Below are 20,522 nucleotides of genomic sequence, written 5' to 3'. Positions count from 1 at the left end.
ATGAGATTCGCTTCCATAATGTTTTCATTTAATTCCCCCCCCTCTTTAATTAGCCGTTGTGTTTTATAAAGCAGTTAAAGTTTGGTTTGACTGGCGTGACAAACGGCAATAGTTTCCCCAGAGTTCTGCTTCATGTCTCAGAACCAGAGCTGCAATCAGCGCTCGTTAATTATTTATGTTGGGAGCAGAGGCACGTTGAATGGTTTTTGCTGTTGCAACGCAAAGAAGAGATTATTGTAGAGTTAGCCTGGCTTTACCAACCCTGTATCAGCAATTAGCACAGCTATCGTACCTCAAGTGTCCCTCTCTGTATTCTCTGGGGAACATAGACCCCTCCACCCTGAGATTCACAAAACGTCCGAAAAAAGTCCAGGCTCAAAGTAATAAAACTGCAGTTTTTAACATCTGACACTGAAGCTAGCCGACTTCGAGCGTTTCCTCAGTAACGGTCCCCACAGCAAAGATGCTGGCTTTGCTGTGGCCCTGGGAGCCTTTTAGTTATGGTGTGGTCACTAATCAGCAGGAAGGGGATTCTTGGGTTTCCAACCCGCCGGCTCATGGCTGAAAAGCTTGAACTGATCTGATTCTGGTCAGCGGACATTAATGCACCTCTCCATGAAATGTTTTTTTAAACGATCCCCGTTCTAGCAGACCTGATCTTCGATCTTGCGTTGCCGTGCACATGCAGGGTTGAGAGAGCCTGATCGACACGATGGCAATCATGGTTTTTATGTTCTGCTGCCAGCATAGCTGAAATAACCCTGTGGCCTGTGAATTGGTTTTATGAATTAGTTTAAAGGAAACATAAGCCTCTTGTGGCCTGTACGTTGCCTTTTTGTTTTCTTAGCCCAAAGTGGGTTATTGCTGTTGTGGGTAATCGTGTATTATAAATCTTTAAAGAGGTTGTAAGTCACTTAAAGTTGCCTGTGTACTCTGGTTAAGGAGCAACATTCTTATGCAGGCAGCCTTTCTATGGCGTATGAGCCTATAATTACAATAGCAGATTCTCTGCTGGCTTTTAAACCATCGATGATGATGAGGAAATAATAAGAAAAAGAAAAGGTGAGCTGCTGAGTTCCTCCGTAGCTGGTCCTGTTTTTATTAGAGCGTAGAATCAGCGGAGCTTCATCACGAGGGGCGCGCCCGTTCGAGTCTCGTCCTGTCCCCGGAGAAGGTCTAAAAGCAATAAAAGCACGAGCTGTCTGTAAACACTTGTGTGTTTGTGATGTTTTAGGGCATTCCTGTGATATGGGCTCACTTTACTGTTTTTCCCCTCTGTGCTGCATCTGCGCTCGTCGCTACGCAGCCGCCTTCTAGAAACAACAAGGCGGTCTCTGTGGACGCACACCGGATATTAGCCGTCTTCCCACCCCCGTTTTAGTCCGTCTTTTCCTCAGTAACGCGTTCATCCACAGCCCCCTGCAGACAGTCTCCTGATTTTTTTTTTTATTTTTTTTTTCACCCCCTCCCTGTTACTCTCGCTGCTTTAAGCCAAGTGAAACATGGAAATTTAGCTCTGCTGACAACACCTCTTTTGTGACTCCAGACAGCGAGACCTAAAATCAGCTTAGAGAGGGCCAGCAAACGTCTGACAATAACACAGGACCAATAAATCTGTGTAGTGCAAAGCTTGATTAAGAAGTCATTAAAACGCGCATTGTTGTTAAGAATATATTTAGCCCAATTTGCAAATAAGTTTAGTAAGTAGATTAATTATTGGCTGCAGTCGTTATTACAATGTACAAAAATAGATTGCGTAACCCAGCTGAGTTTGGACACAGGTTTCATTATGCCCTGGCCTCGGTGTACAAACAAGTGATTAGCGCTGTTGCACTTTGACGAGAACAAGCATTTCATATTTACCGTGTAATTGGATTTGATTTATTTTGCTTAACTTGAGCCCGTTCTGTCATTTGAACCCCAAATGGCCGAGCGGTCCACTTTCAAAAGCCCTGTTTTCTCCTCTGAAAAAGCAAAGAGGCCCCGGCTCTGAGGCGGCCATGGAGGGGCTGCGCCGCCCCTCATCTTCCTCTGCTTTCTCCACAGGCCGGACCAGCGGAGTCAGAGTGTGATTGGCTCTGTGCTTCAGACTGTGTGATTCTCTGCAGCAGGGTAATGTCACCCTGGTTCACCATCACGGCTCATTCTGTACTTTCATTCTCCTCTGAGCCTTTTAAACGGTTCATTAGTCTTTAACAAGACTGCCGAGCCGACTCCAAACTCCGCTTTAACCCCTCCGTGTCTGACCGGTCCCCCCCGGGCTTTGCCGCCGTACGCTTCGCCTCTCGTTCTGCTCTCAGCTGCAATGTTGCATTTCTCAGCTTCAGAGTTCAGATCAGACCGGCTGAAAGGTGTTTGAGATTCTGATCACTGCAAACTGTGTCCAACAGCAGCGGGGTCACCAGCGTGGGGGGTGTTGTTTTGGACCCAAGCCTTTTTCTCATGGACACTCTGGCTGAATAGAGAACATTGATGCTTCGCTATCCTGCTACTCCCTCGCTAGCGTTCCCTCTTTCCCCCGGGTTGTCATTCGCTCAATGAGCCTTTCAGGACTCCAGGCTGGGATACAAAACCTTCCTCTGCTCATTAAAGGCACAGGGTCCTTTATGAGCCCGTAGTCAGAAGCTACAGATTCAGCCGAGCTCATACTGTATCAAAGATGTTTCCCTGCGTTTTGTGCGCCGATGCGCTGATTAGTGGCAGCAGCCTTCAGGGCGTCTCGTGTGTTTGTGTGCTGGCTGCCTGTGCTTCACACGTTTAATTGTAAAGATGTTGACATGTAAATGAGTGGGATTTAAACCAGACAAACTCATGAATAATGCATATCGCTAATAAATTTCATTTCGTAAGTAGCATGGAAATAACACGGCCCCCATTGTTGCCTTTTAATTAAAAGGATTAATAGAAATAGGTTTTTATTTCCACTTCAATCTCATCATGGTTGACATTCTGAGAACTGGCTTTTAAACTGTAAGTACATAAATAAGGGCTGCATTTTATTTTCACTGATCACTATTTTTGTCAATCTGGAGACGGCCTGTTGCTCATATAGTTTTGAAACAAATGTCAACGTTAATTGCTGAACAATAACCAATAAAAATTAAATAAGCAGCTTCTTTTTTTTTTAAAAGGAACCATTTAGAATAATTTATATTAAAATGTTTTTAAACCAGTCGATAGAATAAACACAAAATTGTAATTTGCTGCTGACCAAGATTTAGTGGCCTCTTTCCAATCGCTGGTTGTTTTAAAGCTTTGAGCTGCCCAGACCAATTTTAGCCAATTCCAACTTCTGTTTAAGAGCTCTATAATAAAGAGAAATAAGAGAAACATTTGAAATGTTTTTTATAGACCTCAATGTCATGTGGAATGTGAGAAAGTGTTTGCTGGAAAACAGGTTTTACTAATATTTAGAAAAGTTTTGCACCTTAGCAACATTAATCCCTATTTGTATGCTCAGGAAAGTATCGGTATATAAACTTAACTCTGAGATTTCCATCAGGCTGCATGTTCCATGACAGGCAGACACAGGCTAAAAGCTCAACAGGGCAAAACGGAGCATCTTCGTTCCCCATTCAGTCTTCCAGTTATCTGTTAAGTCTTGCTCTCGCTCGCTCTCTCGCAGCCTGAATAAACTGCAGACATGTCTCCATGAAGTAGAAAACACAGCCTCCTTTTGAGCCCTTCACAGATGCCGACAATAGCTGACCGCGGTGCATCTTTACTATGTAACATCTGAACTAAAGAGTGAGACATAGAAACCTGAGCATGGCGTTTGTTTTAAAAGAAATGATGTTGTTGCGCCGCTGAATGGAGACTGACTTGTGACATTACTGAATGGCTTTCCCGTTTCAGGGAGTGCCTCAGCTTCCTTGTGCCAAGGCGCTGTACAACTACGACGGCAAGGAACCGGGAGACCTCAAATTCAGCAAGGGTGACATCATCATCCTGCGCCGGCAAGTGGACGAGAACTGGTACCACGGGGAGATGGGCGGAGTCCACGGCTTCTTCCCCACTAACTTTGTCCAGGTCATCAAGCCTCTGCCGCAGCCGCCGCCTCAGTGCAAGGCGCTCTACGACTTTGAGCTCAAAGACAAAGAGGCCGACAAGGACTGCCTGCCCTTCTCTAAGGTGAGACGCTGCAGCCACCTCTCCCCTGCCACATAGCCGGCGCAGTAAAACAAAAATACCTCTCATTACACTGACGCTTCTGTCTTGTAAGCATTCATTTTCTGCAGTCGTGTGTGTGTGTGTGTGTATTGGAGTGTCAGTTTTTTTTAGATGAAACACCCGCAGCAGCGGCTTGGATTTTGAGCCGGGACTCTTGATGAGCAGCTGTAATTAGGCTGGAGAGAATGAGCGGCACATAGAGCGAGGCGTCCCTTAACTACAGTGATTAAGCCGCGTTGTTTATCCAGCTGTTGGGTCACAAGTTGGTTGTTTTGGATTCTGTCATCAGTTTCTACGCCACATGAGCTCAACCAGACACAAGCTCTGCAAGGGGCTCATCTGACACGCTGTTTTTTAGTCCCACAGTATGTTTTGTGTGACAAAACCCAGAAACGTTCTCCTCCTCATTATTTCTGCTCAAAAGTTTATTCCCTAAGGTTGAGCAGCGTTCTGAGTTAGATACTAAGCCTAATTTACATGTTCCCTCTCGCTTTGCTCTCTCTGTTGTGTTATTCTAGGATGACATCCTGACCGTGATCCGCAGAGTTGATGAAAACTGGGCCGAGGGAATGCTGGGAGATAAAATTGGAATTTTCCCCATCTCGTACGTGGAGGTAAGGGAGTAACCTGATCCTGATCCTGGTCATGATCAGCGCCGGATGTCTGCGGTCAGGATACTTTCAGGGTCGTTTAGTCAGCGTCTAATTTAATTGTGCTTTAGAGTTGTTGTTTTTTTAAACCCTCCAAAGGTCATTTACATACATAAGTATTTGCTATTTAAGCATCTTTTCCTTTTTTGGCTTAGAAACATTCAGTGTCGAGCCTTGTCTAGCTCTGCATCAATTCACTTCATGCCTATGACATTTTGTTACCTTGTACTTAGAGCTAAAGTCGCCAATTTTTCCAGAAATGTAAGTAAGAAATGCCCAAGTCCCTTATTGAATAACTGTGGATGCGCAAGACCGTCTTACCTTGCTCTTCCGCTCTTCAGGGTGATCGTGTGAAAGAATATCCCAAATCCACTCTGGTCTTATTCCTTTCTTCTTCTCATAAACATGAACGTGGTTCACTTCTTGCGACTCTCAGCCGTGTTAAAAGCCTACGGTGCAGCAGCAGAGCTACAATGAACGGCTAACCCCAAAGCTAACCGCTAAGCTAACGGGCTACATAACACTAGAAGTGCACAGCCAGCAAGCAGAAACTAACAAGGAGAATGCACACACTCTGGCTTACGTGAGCGTATCAGAATGATTAACATGTGTGACAACCAGTAGATAAGACGATACCCCCCAGAACCTGAGGTACAGAGGAGGGTGAGGGCAGGACCAATCCCGTCATTCGGACCGAGATGGGGTGAACTGGCCTTCAGCCATCTTGTCTACGTAGTCAGGAGAACTAAGCCCAAGCAGAGCAGAATATGCTGGAAGTTATTTTAGCCCAGGAATAGTTTATCAGCTACTTTTTCCCACCCCTGGTTAAAAATAATGCCCAATTGTAGAGGACAGTTTTCAAATGCGTTATTTTAATTTTTTTATTTAACATTGGTTCATACCATGAGACATAGAAGTAAGAATGTTTCATATTATATATTTAGTATTTTTAAACAATAAGCCATTTAAGTGTAAAGACTGAATATTTAGGTTGTTGTGTTTTCCTGGCTTTCAGGACTTCAGCTGTCAGTGGCTTGTTGACGTGTAGCGATGTGAAGTTGGTGTCGAGTAGATCTGCAGTAGAGGGAAGGAAACTCCTCTGGTATTTTACTCCTGGATGTTGATCTTAATGTCCTGACATTTCAGTGATTAACCCACACAGCCTTTTCACTGGATCGCAGCGAAGCACTTGAAGTAAAAAGAGCTGCTTGGGAGAAGAGATGATGGCAAGTTAAAGCCTCCCTGTGATTAACCGAGACTGCTGCTTTGATTCTTACCTTCGTCAGTCGCTCACACATTACGTTGCCCGAAGAGGCTCGAATCCTGCAGTTTACCAGCTGACTGAGGCCAACGAGGTTCCTGAAAATAAAGTTGCTCCTGCTTGGAGCAACTTTAATAAAGCGTGGAAGTATAAGCAGCGCCGGCTCTGTTAATGAGGTGATGAAGTAGACATTCACGCACTATTATGCTAAAAGAAGCTGTAGGGCCTCAATATTTGGTTATTAAAGATGCAGCAAAAATGATTTATTCTTGCAGATTTACAGTTTTTGTACAGCTTTGACCTGCTGGTGCCAAGTTTGGACAACTGACTTTTCTTCAAGGGCTAAAATATGAAAAGATGAGAACAGCCTTGTTGAAGCAGAGTTGCTCTAAAACAGGTTTTTCCTTATGTTTTAAAACAAAGACAAAATAATTATGAAAATTCCATTTTAAAAATAAATTTCAAGATTAGCATGGTTAGAGTGGACAGCATTGCTAAAGCATTCATCTATCTTTACTCCCTTGAGAATGTAGGTCTTTAACTCCAAGCTTTCCAAAAGGCTGCCAACATTTGCACATCCGACATGTCCCACAACAGAGAGATTGAAAACTGGGCAGGATGAGACAGAACAACATTTCAGCATTACACTGAGCCTTCCTGCTGTCTGCCAAAGACTCGCTCTCTCTTGCTCCCTGGCAGCCTGACTGAACTTCATTACAGACAATACAGCCTGGTAGTGCTTAGGTGTGCTACATGAAAAAGATCTGAGTTTGTTTTGTTTTTAGCCATTAACACAGCTAGCACAGCAACCGCCCAATCAGACTAAAAAGATAACCTAAAAAAAGATGAGCTTTTAAATCTTTGATGGGACAGTCAGTGATGATCAAGCGGGAAATCTTCCAACTCTGCTTACCAGTCAGTTTTACAGTCTGTTTCTACTTGGTGTTTTCAAACTATCTCCGTTTGTCTAATCGTATTTTATATCTCTTAAAATAGCGCACTTGCAGCAGGTTGACAAAAGTTTGACTGCGTAATGGCAACAGTGATTTTAGCCGTTGCTGGTAATAAAGGTGAAAGTATAATATTAAGGCTATTGGTTTTGTTTTATTCCTTAGTTTTACAGAAGCTAGATTATCCGGTGGGCTGTACGTTGCCGACCACCAGCTGCATCTTTAGCAGCTGCTTTAGTCGTGTTAGCAAAAATCTGAAATCAGAGAATAAAAGCTCATGTTGATGAGGAGCTGTAAGCAGCTGAACCCTTTAGAACAAGACCCCATCTCTTCTATTTAACGTATAAAAACACTGCAATAGGTCCAGATTTAAGACCCTGTGAAGACGTAGGCCAACCAGCTGCTATGTAGAGGTACATTTCAGAACCATTCCCTGTTAATGATTCTCCCTTTGCTTTCTCCCTGCCTCTCTTTCTCTCTCGTAGTTTAACTCTGCAGCTCGCCAGCTTATAGAGTTGGACAAGCCATCCGATTCCAGTGGAGACTCCAGTGAAGGGGCCTCCCTGGGACCCCAGAGCAATGGTGCCCAGCGCCCGGGGGAGAAGAAGAACACTAAGAAGCGACATTCCTTCACTTCTCTTACCATGTCCCACAAACCCATGCTCGCTCCGCCCCCCCAGCGCCACTCCATGGAGATTAGCGGGCCGGTCCTCATCAGCTCCAGCAACCCCACCGCCGCTGCCCGCATCGGAGAGATCAGCGGGGGGCTTTCCTGCAGCGCACCTTCACAGGTATGATTGTCAAGCGGGAGATGCAGAGAACAGGCTGTTTCCTGGACGTTGCACTTCATTAGCTGTGTGGAAGTAGGCTTCCCGCGTGTACGGTTTGTTGCATGCTGAGGTGCATATTTGGTGAGGGTGGGCCCCTCTCCTCTGAATCCTGAGGCCCCCGGCCTCTTGCAGCCTCTCAGAGTAAAGTCAGCACATCTGACTTCAGTCTGCTCAGTCAGGGAGTCGACGCCTAGGTTTGGTGCTGTTTGTAGTTTTTAGCACTGCTGTGGCTAGTAATCACAGTCGATGATTTCCACTGTAATAATCCGGGGAGCTCAATACTTTTAGTCAACAATATGACATTTTTATTTAACTTTTAAGTTTTCAGACACAACATCCTTGTTTTTTACGAAGATGAGAGGTGATTTCTTTTATTATCCTTTTTATTTTTAGATAGTTTAACTATCCAGCTTCCTCTAATGATTTATTGGGGGCCATGTGTGCACTTTCAAAGACTGGGGAGACCTGACCCCCCCACTCAGTTATGGCGCCACCCTTTAATCAGCTTTTTCCAAGCCAGTTCTCACCTGGCCGACGTTTGGGATCCAGCATCCCTCCTTGATGGCAAGCTAAAGGAGTTATTTCAACCAGTTGTTCAGTCACCTGTTAAAGCATTTCTTATACGGCTGACAAAACAAGCAGAGCAATCCATCAAGACCATTTTTACCTGAAACCTCCCGATTTCATGCAAAATACATGAAGTACTAAGGTTCAACAACTGAGAGGTACTGCAACCAATAATACTCTCATATATAAGCAGCTTCTTCACTAGCAGTTTTTATCACCAAAGTGAAAAAAATATGGCTGTGCTTTAATGTAGCGAACAATAAACGGACACTTTGGCTGTTCTGCAAGTCAGACACACGTCTGTATGGTGAGTTTTGTTTTTTTTAGGTGTTTTATCATGCTGTAGTCAGTCATTAATATCTATATATTGCACTTTAACATTCTTTGTCTTTAACATTTTTATGGACTGCTGTGAATGCCAAATCTATAACAAAATGTGTTATAGATTTGTGGCTCTAGAAGAAAATGATTAATTTATTCAAACAACTAAAAAGCTAGTCTATAAACTCATTTTAATTAGAAGTTGGAGTTAATGGCTGCGCTTGGTGCTTTGGATAAGTTATTTGTCATTATTTTGTTGGACTTTATGTCCCGGTGGAACAAACCATTTATTACTTTGTAGGATTTAGTTTTTATTTCTTTCTAGATTTGATCGGAAAGCTAATTATACTTTGCATTATTGATGGCATTTTCTCTCCATTCCTGGACAGTGTTTCTTGTTGCGCTCCATCTCCTAGGAAGCATCAGAGACCGTAAGGTTTTGGGGTTCATCTGGAGTTTAACCCTCAGACCTCTTACAGAAACGGAGCTCCAATGCAAAACACACCCAGAGGCTCTTGTAACTTTTTTGATCCCCTCCTGTAGTTTAGACCGATTCTCAGAACCAGTTCAGTAAACTCCAACAACACGGCCATACGGGATCCCACACACAGACCTTTATGCTGGACTCCTGCTTTAGCTCTTCTTGGTTTCCCAACCTTTTTTTTTCCAAAGCACCACTGTCCTCCTGTTAGCAATTAGATGGACATCCCTTTTCTCCCTTCACACCAAACAAACTGTTATTGCGTTAAATCATTGATGTGCGACTTGACTCATCCACAGAAACGACTCCAGCTTAGCCCTCAAGGTTTCCAATCCTGACATGAAAGCAGCTCACAGCTGCCTGCTCTGTGGTTCCTGCGTGCTGGAAGTTGAGTCTTGATTCAATGCTGGAAGGACAGAAGAACAGACGTTCAGATAAACAGCACCCTGTTTAAGCTTTAAACTGTACAAGCAGCTGAGAATGAAGGTACTGAGAGGCTGCAGTGAATAAGCCTCCGGTTTGATGGTGTTTCAGCAGACATAAAGGTTGTTTCTTTTCCCACTAACTCACTAATGTTGTCCCTGCTGTCCCTGAGGTTGTTTTTGCTTCTCTGTGAGACAAACTCTTGTCTACAGCAAAGCCCATCCTGATCATCTTTTTCTGATCACATTGTTCTTTGTGTAGAGATGCACTGATCAATCAGCCAGTTATCCCTTCAGTTATCAGCAGGTCAAAAACAATTTTTTTTATCTTTTTTCTATCTTAGTGCCTGAAACCTTCAAACTTGTTTGTGTCAATTAGCTTTGATGAACTCATTTTTGAGTTTAATAAAAATCAGATAAAGGTTCGTCAACATATTTTGCTGCTTTTTGGTTTAACACTTACACGGCACATTTGTTTTCAAATGACTTTTAAAATATATTTAATAAAAATCAAGATTTTCCGCATAAGTGAGGAATCCCTAACCTGACTCCGCCAGATAGATTTGCTCCGCATATCCATCTGGAAACCTTCCGTTGAAGTTATTTTGGGAAGGGGCGAAAATACTGGTTAGCTGATTGGCCTATGTTGGTGATAGACGGGCCAAATAAACCAATCAGATCAACGAAGCATATGACGTACTCGTCAACATGCTTCACAACCACAAGCCAAGCTACTCTTGCTGCTGCAGGTAAAGGCTCGTTAGCTCAGCAAAGAAATACTCTGTAATTCCGATAAAACTTGCTCGATAGCCACGCTAACGCTAGTTTCATCGGCTGAAGCCGCCATGTTCTTTAGACTGAACTGTCGCTCCTCGTTGCGTCACACCTCAACCCGCCTCACAGCCAACGCTGATTGGACGTTCGTTTGGTGAACGGCTCCAAATTTTCTTCAACGGAAAGTATCCAGACTGATCTGCGAGTGAAACCTTGAAAGCTCGCGAGATCAGGATGGTCTCACGAGGCTAAGGAATCCCGGTTCAGAAAGTGAAAAGGCGGTCCAGAGATTAGTTCCAACCATTTGCATCTCAGGCTCCACAGCATGGACAGGGACTAAAATCACCTGGCAGGGTTTTTACTTTCCTGAAGCCGGATTCCCCACCTCTGAATCAGCAGGTCAGCTCTCAAAGATGATCATATATCCGCACAGGCCCGGAAAAGCGACTGCAAGTTTCATTTCTAAATTCGTTTGTATGCCGCTTGCAGCCATTAAAGCTTTGAAAGAACCTACTTGTAGAGCGACAAATAGGTTCTTTCACTGACTTTTAGGCAGATGACTGTCACAGCTCAGAGGCTTTTCTGCCTCTGCATGCCCTGCCTCTTTAGTCTCTCTCCCTTCTCATGCACTTGTCTTGTTTCCATCAAAATCTGCCAAAAAAAAATAACAAACCTGAGCCAAAGATGCCCAGAGGTCTGTGTAGTCTGGATGGAAATTAGCCTCGTTTTGCTCAGGTCTGCTGTGACGACGAGAAGCTCTCTGTAATCTAAAACAAAATTAAATTTAAAGGGCTGCTCCGTTCCTTGGCTGTGTTCCTTGTGAGCACACTGTTGCATTTTGGTCCCCCCCTGCTCACAGAGGCTCACCTTTAGGAGGCGGGGCTGTCTGGATCAGCCATGCGTGGAGAGTCACTGGGCTACAGGGCCATATTGTGTCCCAACAGTGTTGCCTTGTTACCAGGACACCACAGTGACTCGGGTGGATGACTGACTGGGGAAGCACCCGGCTAATAACGTGCCCAATGAAATGCCCTCGTGTGCGATCACCTGACTCTCTACGGCCAATCAAAGCATGTGTCTGACATCGTGGGCATGGCCTGGACACAAAGCCACATGTGTTCTGTGTTGCTCAGTGGGTCATTTACACAATGTGACAGTAGAGGGCTTTTCTTTTTCTTTTAATGAAACCCTGGCCCACTCTATAATTCTGCCAGTAATGAGACCAACTTAATGGTCAGTGTGTAATCGTATTGGAGGTCTAATTAATCACATAATTGGTTCCAATAATGTGTTCACTGGAGGGTATTGGGGTTCTTAATGGATGAGTGGAGTGTGTATTAAATCAACATTTCTCTTTGCTTGACAGGTACATATTTGCACAACGGGACTAATTGTGACCCCGCCCCCCAGCAGCCCGGTTACCACAGCAACGGTCTTCACATTTCCTTCAGAGACGAGCTACACGTCCATCGCTTTGGTAAGCGGGGGTCCTCTGTCAGGTTAACACTGGCAAGCTAAATCTGTTCATGTGGCTTCAGCTTTGTCATATTGCAACCACAAGTTTTATTGGGATTTTATGTGACAAACAAACAACTGATAAAGGAGTGCATGATTCCAGGTTTATTTACAAAAAAGAAATCTTGCTATTTAAATCCATATGTAATATGATGCCCCTAAATAAAATCCTGTGCAACCGATTCCCCTCAGAAACCATCTCATTAGTAAGTCGGATGTTTATAATTGATTTTGGTGTAAATCCAACTGTTCAGTGATGGTCCAACCTACCAAGATTTAGGGGACCTTTACGGAGGAGTGACAGAAGGGGAGCCATCAAACTTCTGGAAAGAGATGCTTGAGTCAGATGGAGGGAGAATGGACCTTTGTGGCTTGCGTGTAAAAAGCTATTTGTGACATAAAATCACCCCGGCACATCGTCCCCAAACCCACCATTAACACCATAAAAAGTGGCGGTGGCAGCATTAGGCTGTGGGAATGCTGTTCTTGGTCAGAGCCAGTTAGGTTGCTCTGAGACCACCTTAATGTGGATGGGGCTAAATACAGGGGGAGGAAAAGCTGAGTGCAAAGGACTGGAGACTGGGGTGGAGGTTTACCTTTCCACCAAAACAGGCTTAAACACGCATGTAGGGCTGTCACGATTCATTGAATGATTCAACACTAATGATAGGCCAGTCTGCTAATAGATGGATGCCAAGTGTGATTATCCGCTATGGAGACAGAAAGCAAGGGGCAAAAAGCAGCGCAGAGAATGACGCCTAAAGATTTAAAGGGGTATAGACACTGCCTGGTATTGGCTGAGCTTCTGGCTGCCGAAGATTAGCGCTTCTACTCGCTGCTCGGCCGCCACCGTTTCCTCTCTTCCCAGGACTCATTTTGATTGGTCACCATGCAGCCAATCACATGAGGGTCATACCATTATGTGAAAACAGAGAGGGGTGCAGCTGTGCGTAGAGGGTGGAGATTGTTAGGTTGTCCAGACCTTAGTCCAATTAAGAATCTGCAGAAAGCCTCACTGTTCACTCTGCATCTAGTTTGGTGGAGCTTGATGTGATTTAAAAAGAAAAATGGGCAGAAATGTCAGTCTGTAGATGGCGACGTTCCCCTAAGGACTTGTAGCTGTAACTGCAGCCAAATGTGGTTCAACAAAGTTGACTGAGGGGAAAAGATACAGGTGCACAAAATACTTTCCAAAATGTTATTAAAGTTGAGAATCATGCGTTTTTCTTTCCACTTCACAATTCTGCACCACTTTCTGGTTTGAATGTAACAAAAAGTTAAAGGAGCATAGTGCAAGTTCCAGAGTTTTTGCAGATGTTTGCCCCCCTGTGGCGACACGTTGAAATTACATAAGTGCTGTGCATTGGAGGAGAGGAAAATCATCAGCGACTGCACAGGTCTTTTATTTAGAGGCGTGACGTCATCTGATGTTGAAGTCAGCCCGCGTCCTCTCGCTAGTGCATAACAGCGGAGACTCAACAAAGTAGCCAGGTGACAAGTGTCACCTGACAAGTGTCCAGAGAATACGACCCAAATCCCTCTCTCATAAACTGACACGTGGGTCAATTGTAAGGGCATGTATGAGAAATAACATTTAACCTTTAAACGTTCTTAATGCTCTTTTAAAGGTTAACGGGCATGAATGTTTTTTATAAGGCACTGTAGAGGTTTATAGACAGAAAAGTGTCCACCAAAACGTCTTTAGAGATCTTCCTGTTTCCTACAGATTTCTTTTTTTATTGAAAGTCCATAAAGTCTTAAGAGTTTAAAGTTTCCTGCAGCGCTCTGAAACTCGCCGTCTTTCTGTGCGTACGCTCTGGTATGTGGAGTTATTGAGTGAGCAGGAATGTGTACACAAAAGGTTGAGCCTCTCCGCTTCACTTGGGAAACCTACATGATGTTTTAGTACACAGGATTTCTCTAGCCTGCAGGCAACCTAATTATCTCAGCTCAAGCGTCGGCAGCGAACCGTAGAACACATCGGCGCTGGCATATATGTGTATATACGTGGGCCTGCACACACACACACACACACACACACACACACACACACACACACACACCGCAGGGCTGTCTGAGTGCCACTCTCCTCCCCCAGCATGTCATGGAAGCTATTACTCCACTGCTCACTGCTGCCAGTGTTGAGCATAGGGAGCTTCTGAGTAGAAAAGCGTCATTTTCGTACACTAAGAGCTTAATTTGGGGCTTTCAAGGTGTGTAAAAGAATTTCTTTTTTTAAAAAAGATTCAATTTGGGGGGATTTTAGTGTTTGACTGCTGTTCAAAGTCGTAACACTTGCTGCGTTACTTGTCTTTTTTTTCCTGCCTAAGATCTTCAAAAAAAAGCCAGTGAGTCAAAATGAATCCACTTGTGGTCGGTGCTGGCGGCTGCTCTAAAGTGCGCTCACAGACATGTTTTTCATTTCATATGGTCCCAATTAAACACTGCAGTGGATTGAGGATCTCGCCATGTGGTCTCCTAGCAGCAAACAAACAAGCAGGAGGGGAGATTCTCCTTTCTGAGGGAAAGTCAGGGGGGGTAAGAGTGTGTGTCTAGCAGACCATGCTCCCCTTAGCGTGGGCAACCCCGGGGGAATAACCCAAATTACAGATTAGCTTTCCTTCTCTTTCTCTCAGTGTTGCTAATAAACAAACTGGTTTCCCTGCTTATGCAACTTTGTTACCGAGGCTCGTCTTACTCCTTGTTGTTCCTGTGTCTGCGTCATAACGAGAGGAGATATGCGACCGATTGTTGGGAAATTGTAATTGAACCCCGGTCCTGTTGAAGCACTAATATACGGCTTTTCTTCTGTGACAGGATGCCCTGCCGCCGCCCCCGCCTCCTCCTCCTCAGTCCCCAGTTAACGGAGCGGCGTATTCCCTCGCCGCCGGACAGAGACCCTCCCCCAGTATAAGCGACCAAAGCGGGAGACAAAGACCTACAGTGTGAGTTTTAAAATCTTTGCTGGGCAGAATTAAAAAAATCTCAATGATGCCGCACATCGTGCCGGCCGGCTTGTGCCGCCACGGTCCAGAGTCTGAAGTTCCTGGTTGACGGAGGGGGAATCTGCGACCACCCTCCTCTCAGCTGTCGGTGTGGGCCTGCGGACGGAGCTTATGCGCTGGCGAAAAGGTCAAAACCTGCCGATGAAGGTTTCTAGGGTCCCTCAGGGAGATCCTTTCTCTCACCCCTGACTTTTAACCCCCTCACCTTTACCCTCATTACTCTCCCAAGTCAACCCACACACCTGATAAGTACTTGATCCTCTCATGCCTGCTCTGCTGGGGTCATCTGGATCTCCCGGTGCATCCATGGACCCCTCCCTCCTGGCTGAAAATATCCCAGCTGACACCTTTTAAAAGTATTTATGCGTCTTTAGCTCGTCACAGTTTGTCATACCACAACAAGTCTCAGTGTATCTTTTGGGGATTTTAGCTAATTGACCAAAACAAAGTGGATTAATCAGCTTTCTATTTGTGTAAAACGAAATAATTGAAAACCATGTAACTTTTTACTTCCACTTCCCTCCACGATGTTGGTCCGTCACATAAAATCCTGATAGAAATGAATGAAATGAAAGACAAAATGTGAGCTGAATTCAAACCGGGAACCCTGCAAAGCTCTTTCTCATGCGGCTGCAGAGGGACTAGGGCTGAACAATTAATCGCATTTTCAATATAATCGCGATTTTAAAAAATGCATTTTCCAAATTGCAGAGGTCAGCAATTTTTGGCTATGTATCAATTAGTGACTCAGACGCGTCCTTTAGGTGTCGGTAAAATGTTTAAAGTGGGTTTGCCTCCACATGGAAGGGAAGAGAGTTGCAGCAGTGAGATATTCTAATTTTATTACTTGTTTTAGAGTTTATATAATCATACACAGCATTAAGTACAGGTCAATCAGTTTAAAACATAGACTTGTTTGTTGGTTGCACTTTATGTTGAACAAGGATTGATCAATTAAAAGCTGTTCTCTTGAATAATACTCTGATCAATAGAAACATTAAAAGTTCATATTTAAAATAGTCCTTGTTTACAAACATCTTTATTTAGAGGCCATTCTTGTTGCTTGTGGTTAATGCGGAGAAAAGTCAAAATTGCAATTTTGGTTGAAATATATTGTAGGCAGAACACAATCATTTCTGCACCGAGTTTAGATGCTGTGGGTCTTTTAGCACCTAATCCGCATGGCGAGGAAACAAATTGATTTATTGTTTGTATATGTTTATGACGTGCTAAATTAAACTGGGGAAAAAATTGCATTAAATCGCAATATTAAGAAAAAAAATCGCAGTTAGATTATTTTCCAAAATCGTTCAGCCCTAAGAGGGACGCCCTGCAGGCCGTCGTTTCCCTCTCTGGGTCGGAGAGCCACGTCTCGGCCCAGGTGCAGACAGATGTCCAGCTGGGCTGCCAGGGAACCAGACACACACACACACACACACACACAACCTTTTTGCTCTTATTGCTGAAGGACGGGGGATTATCACCGGCGCTGTTTTGAAAGCTGTGTTGTGTGTTTATCGTTTTGATCCAGCTATGTGGCCATGTTCCCATACACGCCCCGTAAGGAGGACGAGCTGGAGCTGAGGAAGGGAGAGATGTTTTTGGTGCTGGAGCGCTGTCAGGACGGCTGGTTCAAGGGCACCTCCATGCACACAGGAAAGATCGGAGTCTTCCCTGGAAACTACATGAGCCCCGTCAGCAGGTTAGTCACTGCTTGCTGCACGCTCACGTATAAGTTTCACAGCTGATATTTCCTCCTATTGGCTTATTTGTCCGATGCTTTATTTTTGAATTATGCTGATAAAGTTGCACCTCAGTGTTTAATGTGACCGAATGAAAACAGCATTGGAAGTTACTGAACCGTAGGCACAGCCCATTTTAAAAGATTCCCATAAAAATGAGCTGCTGAATGGTTTGCAAATTCCTCTTTAGAAATGAGTAACTCATTTATTTCCTTGAGTTTAAAATGTATAACCTTTGATCTGCTTTCTGCAAAATTTCATCTCAATTAGGTTTTAAATACAAATTGTGTAATTAGGGCTTGAAAATTGCCTTTCTAGAAGCAAATCTCCCAGTTTTCCTCATTTTATGTTCTCCCTCAGAACGGCGTCTGGCAGCAACCAACCCAAAGTACCCATGAGTCTTTGCACTCAGGCTGGCAGAGGAGTCACCATCGTCAGTCCTTCCTCTGCCTCCCTTGGAGCTGTTGTTCCAGGGCCCGACTTCAACAAGCCCCTCCCTGCGTGCTCCACGGTTGTGTCTGCCTGCTCCCAGCCTGCAGCCGTAACGTCGGCTCAGACAGCCACAGGCCAGCAGCCAAAAGTTCCCCTGCACGTCAGCTCCCAGATGACCGTAAATCAGGCGCGCAACGCTGTCAGAACAGGTAAACCGCACAGCTGCAGCTTAAAGGCGTGAAGGAAAATTCCCGTCTCATACGGTTTGTGTGGTGTTTGCAGCCGCCTGTCACAGTCAGGACAGACCCACAGCCGCGGTCACCCCCATCCAGTCTGTGACTTATCTCCCACACGGCGCCATTTGCCCCCAGTCCTCCAGCAACTCTGCTCAGGGCTGCAGCCGGGCAGGAGTGGCGATGGGCTGCGCCGCCGCGTCTCTGACCCCGCCCAACGTCAGCGCCGCGTCTCTGGAGGGCGACGCTCTGAGACCCGTGCCTGCTGGGAGCAACGCTGGCTCCAATCCTTCGTCTAACGCAGCCCTGGCCTGCAGGACGGACAAGGATGTCAAGGTTGGACATTTCTAAACCGTGAACATTTTGTGAGCACAAATCAAACTAAATATTCAGCATTTAACGAAACAAAAGGGCTGGTTAAAAAAAAATGTCCCTGAACGAAATTAACCTTGTTTATTAGTTTTCATGGTATTTACCCACAGATTTTTAAAGGAAGTGTATAACATGGTCAAAAAAGCAACATTCTTCTGAACTACTGCTAAATATTTGGTTTTTTATATATATATATATATATATATATATATATATATATATATTAGGGCTGGGCAACGATTAAAATATTTAATCGCGATTAATCGCCCTGATTAATCGCGATTAATCGCGATTAATCGCATTGTATTTACAAACTCCAAGAATGAAAGAATGAATTCAAAAGTAGTGTAAAGAGCACTTTTATTTTAATGTTCTGCTGCCATATGAACAAAAGTGTTGTAACATTTGTAGCACTTATTTTATACTGGATATTTTCAACCCATCTATTGAATTTAGTGCACTAGTTGATCTTTTCTTCATAAGAGAACAAGCACTGCAGCCAAAATATGGCCTTTTTTGACCTGCTGTATATTAGCCAGTCCCTAAGCTTGATGTATCATGAAACTGTTGACCTTTTGGGTTTTGTGGTTTTTATTTTATTATTACAATTTAATAATAATAATAATAATAATAATAATAATAATAATAATGTTATGTTCAGTGTTTTTTCGCTAATCCACCTCTTATATATTTCAATCCTTATGTAATTTTGTCTGTGTTGTGTGCACCTGCCTGTTGCTTTAATCCTATAAATTTCCCCGTCGTGGGATAAAAAAAGGATTAGCTAATGTTATCTTATCTTAAATAACACTTTTTAATATATGTACTAGGTTCTTTCAAGGTCTTAATTACATGTTATGTGTGGGCTCCAGTAACATCCATCCATCCATCCATCCATCCATCCATCCATCCATCCATCCATCCATCCATCCATCCACTGATCTACCTGGATGTTCCCTGGAGGACTGAAACGCCTCAGTCAGAGACGTCAGTCTGTGGGTCTGTCGGGGCAGTGAGAGAAGTTTCGTCTCCTCTCTCCGTTTCTGGGGCTCGACGTTTTCATGTTTTTTCACGTGCTTAGATAAATTTGTTGTGTTTCCACTTAAATGAACCGGCTTTTTACAAAACATACAGCTTGATTTCATTTACGGTATTAAAATAAAGCCGAACGGTGCTACTTCCTCTGTTCATGTTTTTTCGCTGCTGCGTTCTCTCTCAGCTGTTTGTGTATTAAGTTTGTGTGAGAGCTGAGTGCGCGGGCCAGGCTGAGCCTGCGTGCTGATTGGCTGGCGCCGCTGAGCCATCTACGAGAGGGGAGGGGGAGAGTGCTGCCGTGACAGCGCGCTGCAGTCAGCGCGCGTGCTGACTGACACTGACTGAAAGCATGATGTGAGCAACATGCGTTAATGCGCGATAAAATAAATATCGCCGTTAATAGTCTAATGAATTAACGCGAAATTAACGCGTTAACTTGCCCAGCCCTAATATATATATATATATATACTGTGTGTGTGCTGGAGCCACATCCACTAGAGGCTTTAGGTGGTGTGCGTTTGGGCTAAGGATTGATGGATTTCTTGTCGAAATGTTAATTTTCTACAGGAGTATTTTAATAAGTCTTCCCTTTTCCACTATCAAGGTTTACTGGCAATCTTTCCTTGCAATGTGAGCTTTAATGAAGGTGACACCAGGAGCCAACCCCTTGGTGGAGGGGTGTGTGAATGTTTAGATCAGCAAATAAAACTGACTCTAGTGCTGAATCTCGTAGGTCCTCCATTGGCGCTCATAAAGTCTGCTGATGTGAACTTTGTTTCATGCACCTTCTAGCTCTCACCTGTGCCAAAGGGTCGCGATGACCTCCATAGTTTCTATCCTCTACCTTTGTTCCTGAGGAACAGAGGAGGCTGGTTTTCCTGGGTCCTCTGCGTCGTTCTCTGGTGCAGCCAGTGTCTGATCAGGCCCAGGTACTGTTGTTGGGCTCAGTGAAGAGAGGCTGTTGAACGGGGCCGTTCCTGCTTTCTTTGCCTAAAGGCTTGATTAAAGACGTGTTCTGCCAGGACGGCCACGGGCGACTCATAAAAACTGTGTCGTACCTCGTTCCTCTCAGGGAACAGTAGTAGAATGCAGGACATTGTGTTGCATGACGACTGAGGTTGAAAGCTTGAAGGGAGAAAAAGACCAACACTCTGCTGTGGTTGCCTTCAGGTCAGTTCTGTCCTTTATCTGCGTGATAAACCCCCCGAAGTTGATATGAATCGACACCACTTTTGTACCCAACTATTTCCACGACTATTGCTTGCAGATGATGAAACATTTTCTTTAGATGAATGGAACCGCTTGATGGACCTGAAAACAGTTTTCTCAATGTAAATGAATATCTGCTGTTTCTCTACCATATCTGACTGGTGTGCTGTTATTGCAGAGAGAAAAGAAAAGTCTCCTGAAGCTGCTGTCCTCCAACAAGAAGAAGTCTCGTCCTTCACCCCCCTCCTCTCCTACCCTTGAAGCAGAGCAGGCTGCAGCTGGAGAGGTGCTGCACGGCGCCGTGGGTCCCGACACCTCCCCTCCCTCCAGCTCAGGCAGCTGCCTCGAGCCTGAACCTGCTGGTGTAGTTGCCTCTGCTTCGTCATCCTCCTCCTCCTCCTCAGTCCCAGAGTCCTCACACCGGAGGAGCGGTCCTCTGGACGGATGCGCTCCCATCGCTCCGCCTCCCCGGCAGCCCTGCTCCTCTCTTTCATCCCAGCAACACGACGCGCGTCCCATCATATGTGAGAGGTGCGCAAGTGAAGCGGCGCTT

At 44.7% G+C, this 20,522-nt stretch overlaps 1 protein-coding gene across 1 annotated transcript in view; it reads left to right on the top strand.

The window, feature by feature from the left end:
* sh3rf1 (SH3 domain containing ring finger 1) overlaps positions 1-20,522 on the top strand; it is a 46,753-nt gene that overhangs the window by 22,437 nt on the left and 3,794 nt on the right. Inside the window, exons 3-11 of the mRNA XM_012861181.3 lie at positions 3,856-4,131; positions 4,689-4,784; positions 7,517-7,822; positions 11,793-11,903; positions 14,759-14,886; positions 16,478-16,648; positions 17,049-17,329; positions 17,403-17,689; positions 20,148-20,500. Coding sequence (XP_012716635.1) covers positions 3,856-4,131; positions 4,689-4,784; positions 7,517-7,822; positions 11,793-11,903; positions 14,759-14,886; positions 16,478-16,648; positions 17,049-17,329; positions 17,403-17,689; positions 20,148-20,500 — 2,009 coding nt within the window. The remainder of the gene's footprint in view (positions 1-3,855; positions 4,132-4,688; positions 4,785-7,516; positions 7,823-11,792; positions 11,904-14,758; positions 14,887-16,477; positions 16,649-17,048; positions 17,330-17,402; positions 17,690-20,147; positions 20,501-20,522) is intronic.

This window comes from Fundulus heteroclitus, chromosome 9 (assembly GCF_011125445.2).
Source record: "Fundulus heteroclitus isolate FHET01 chromosome 9, MU-UCD_Fhet_4.1, whole genome shotgun sequence".
Lineage (NCBI taxonomy): Eukaryota > Metazoa > Chordata > Actinopteri > Cyprinodontiformes > Fundulidae > Fundulus > Fundulus heteroclitus.
This window is presented reverse-complemented; position numbering and strand designations above follow the sequence as displayed.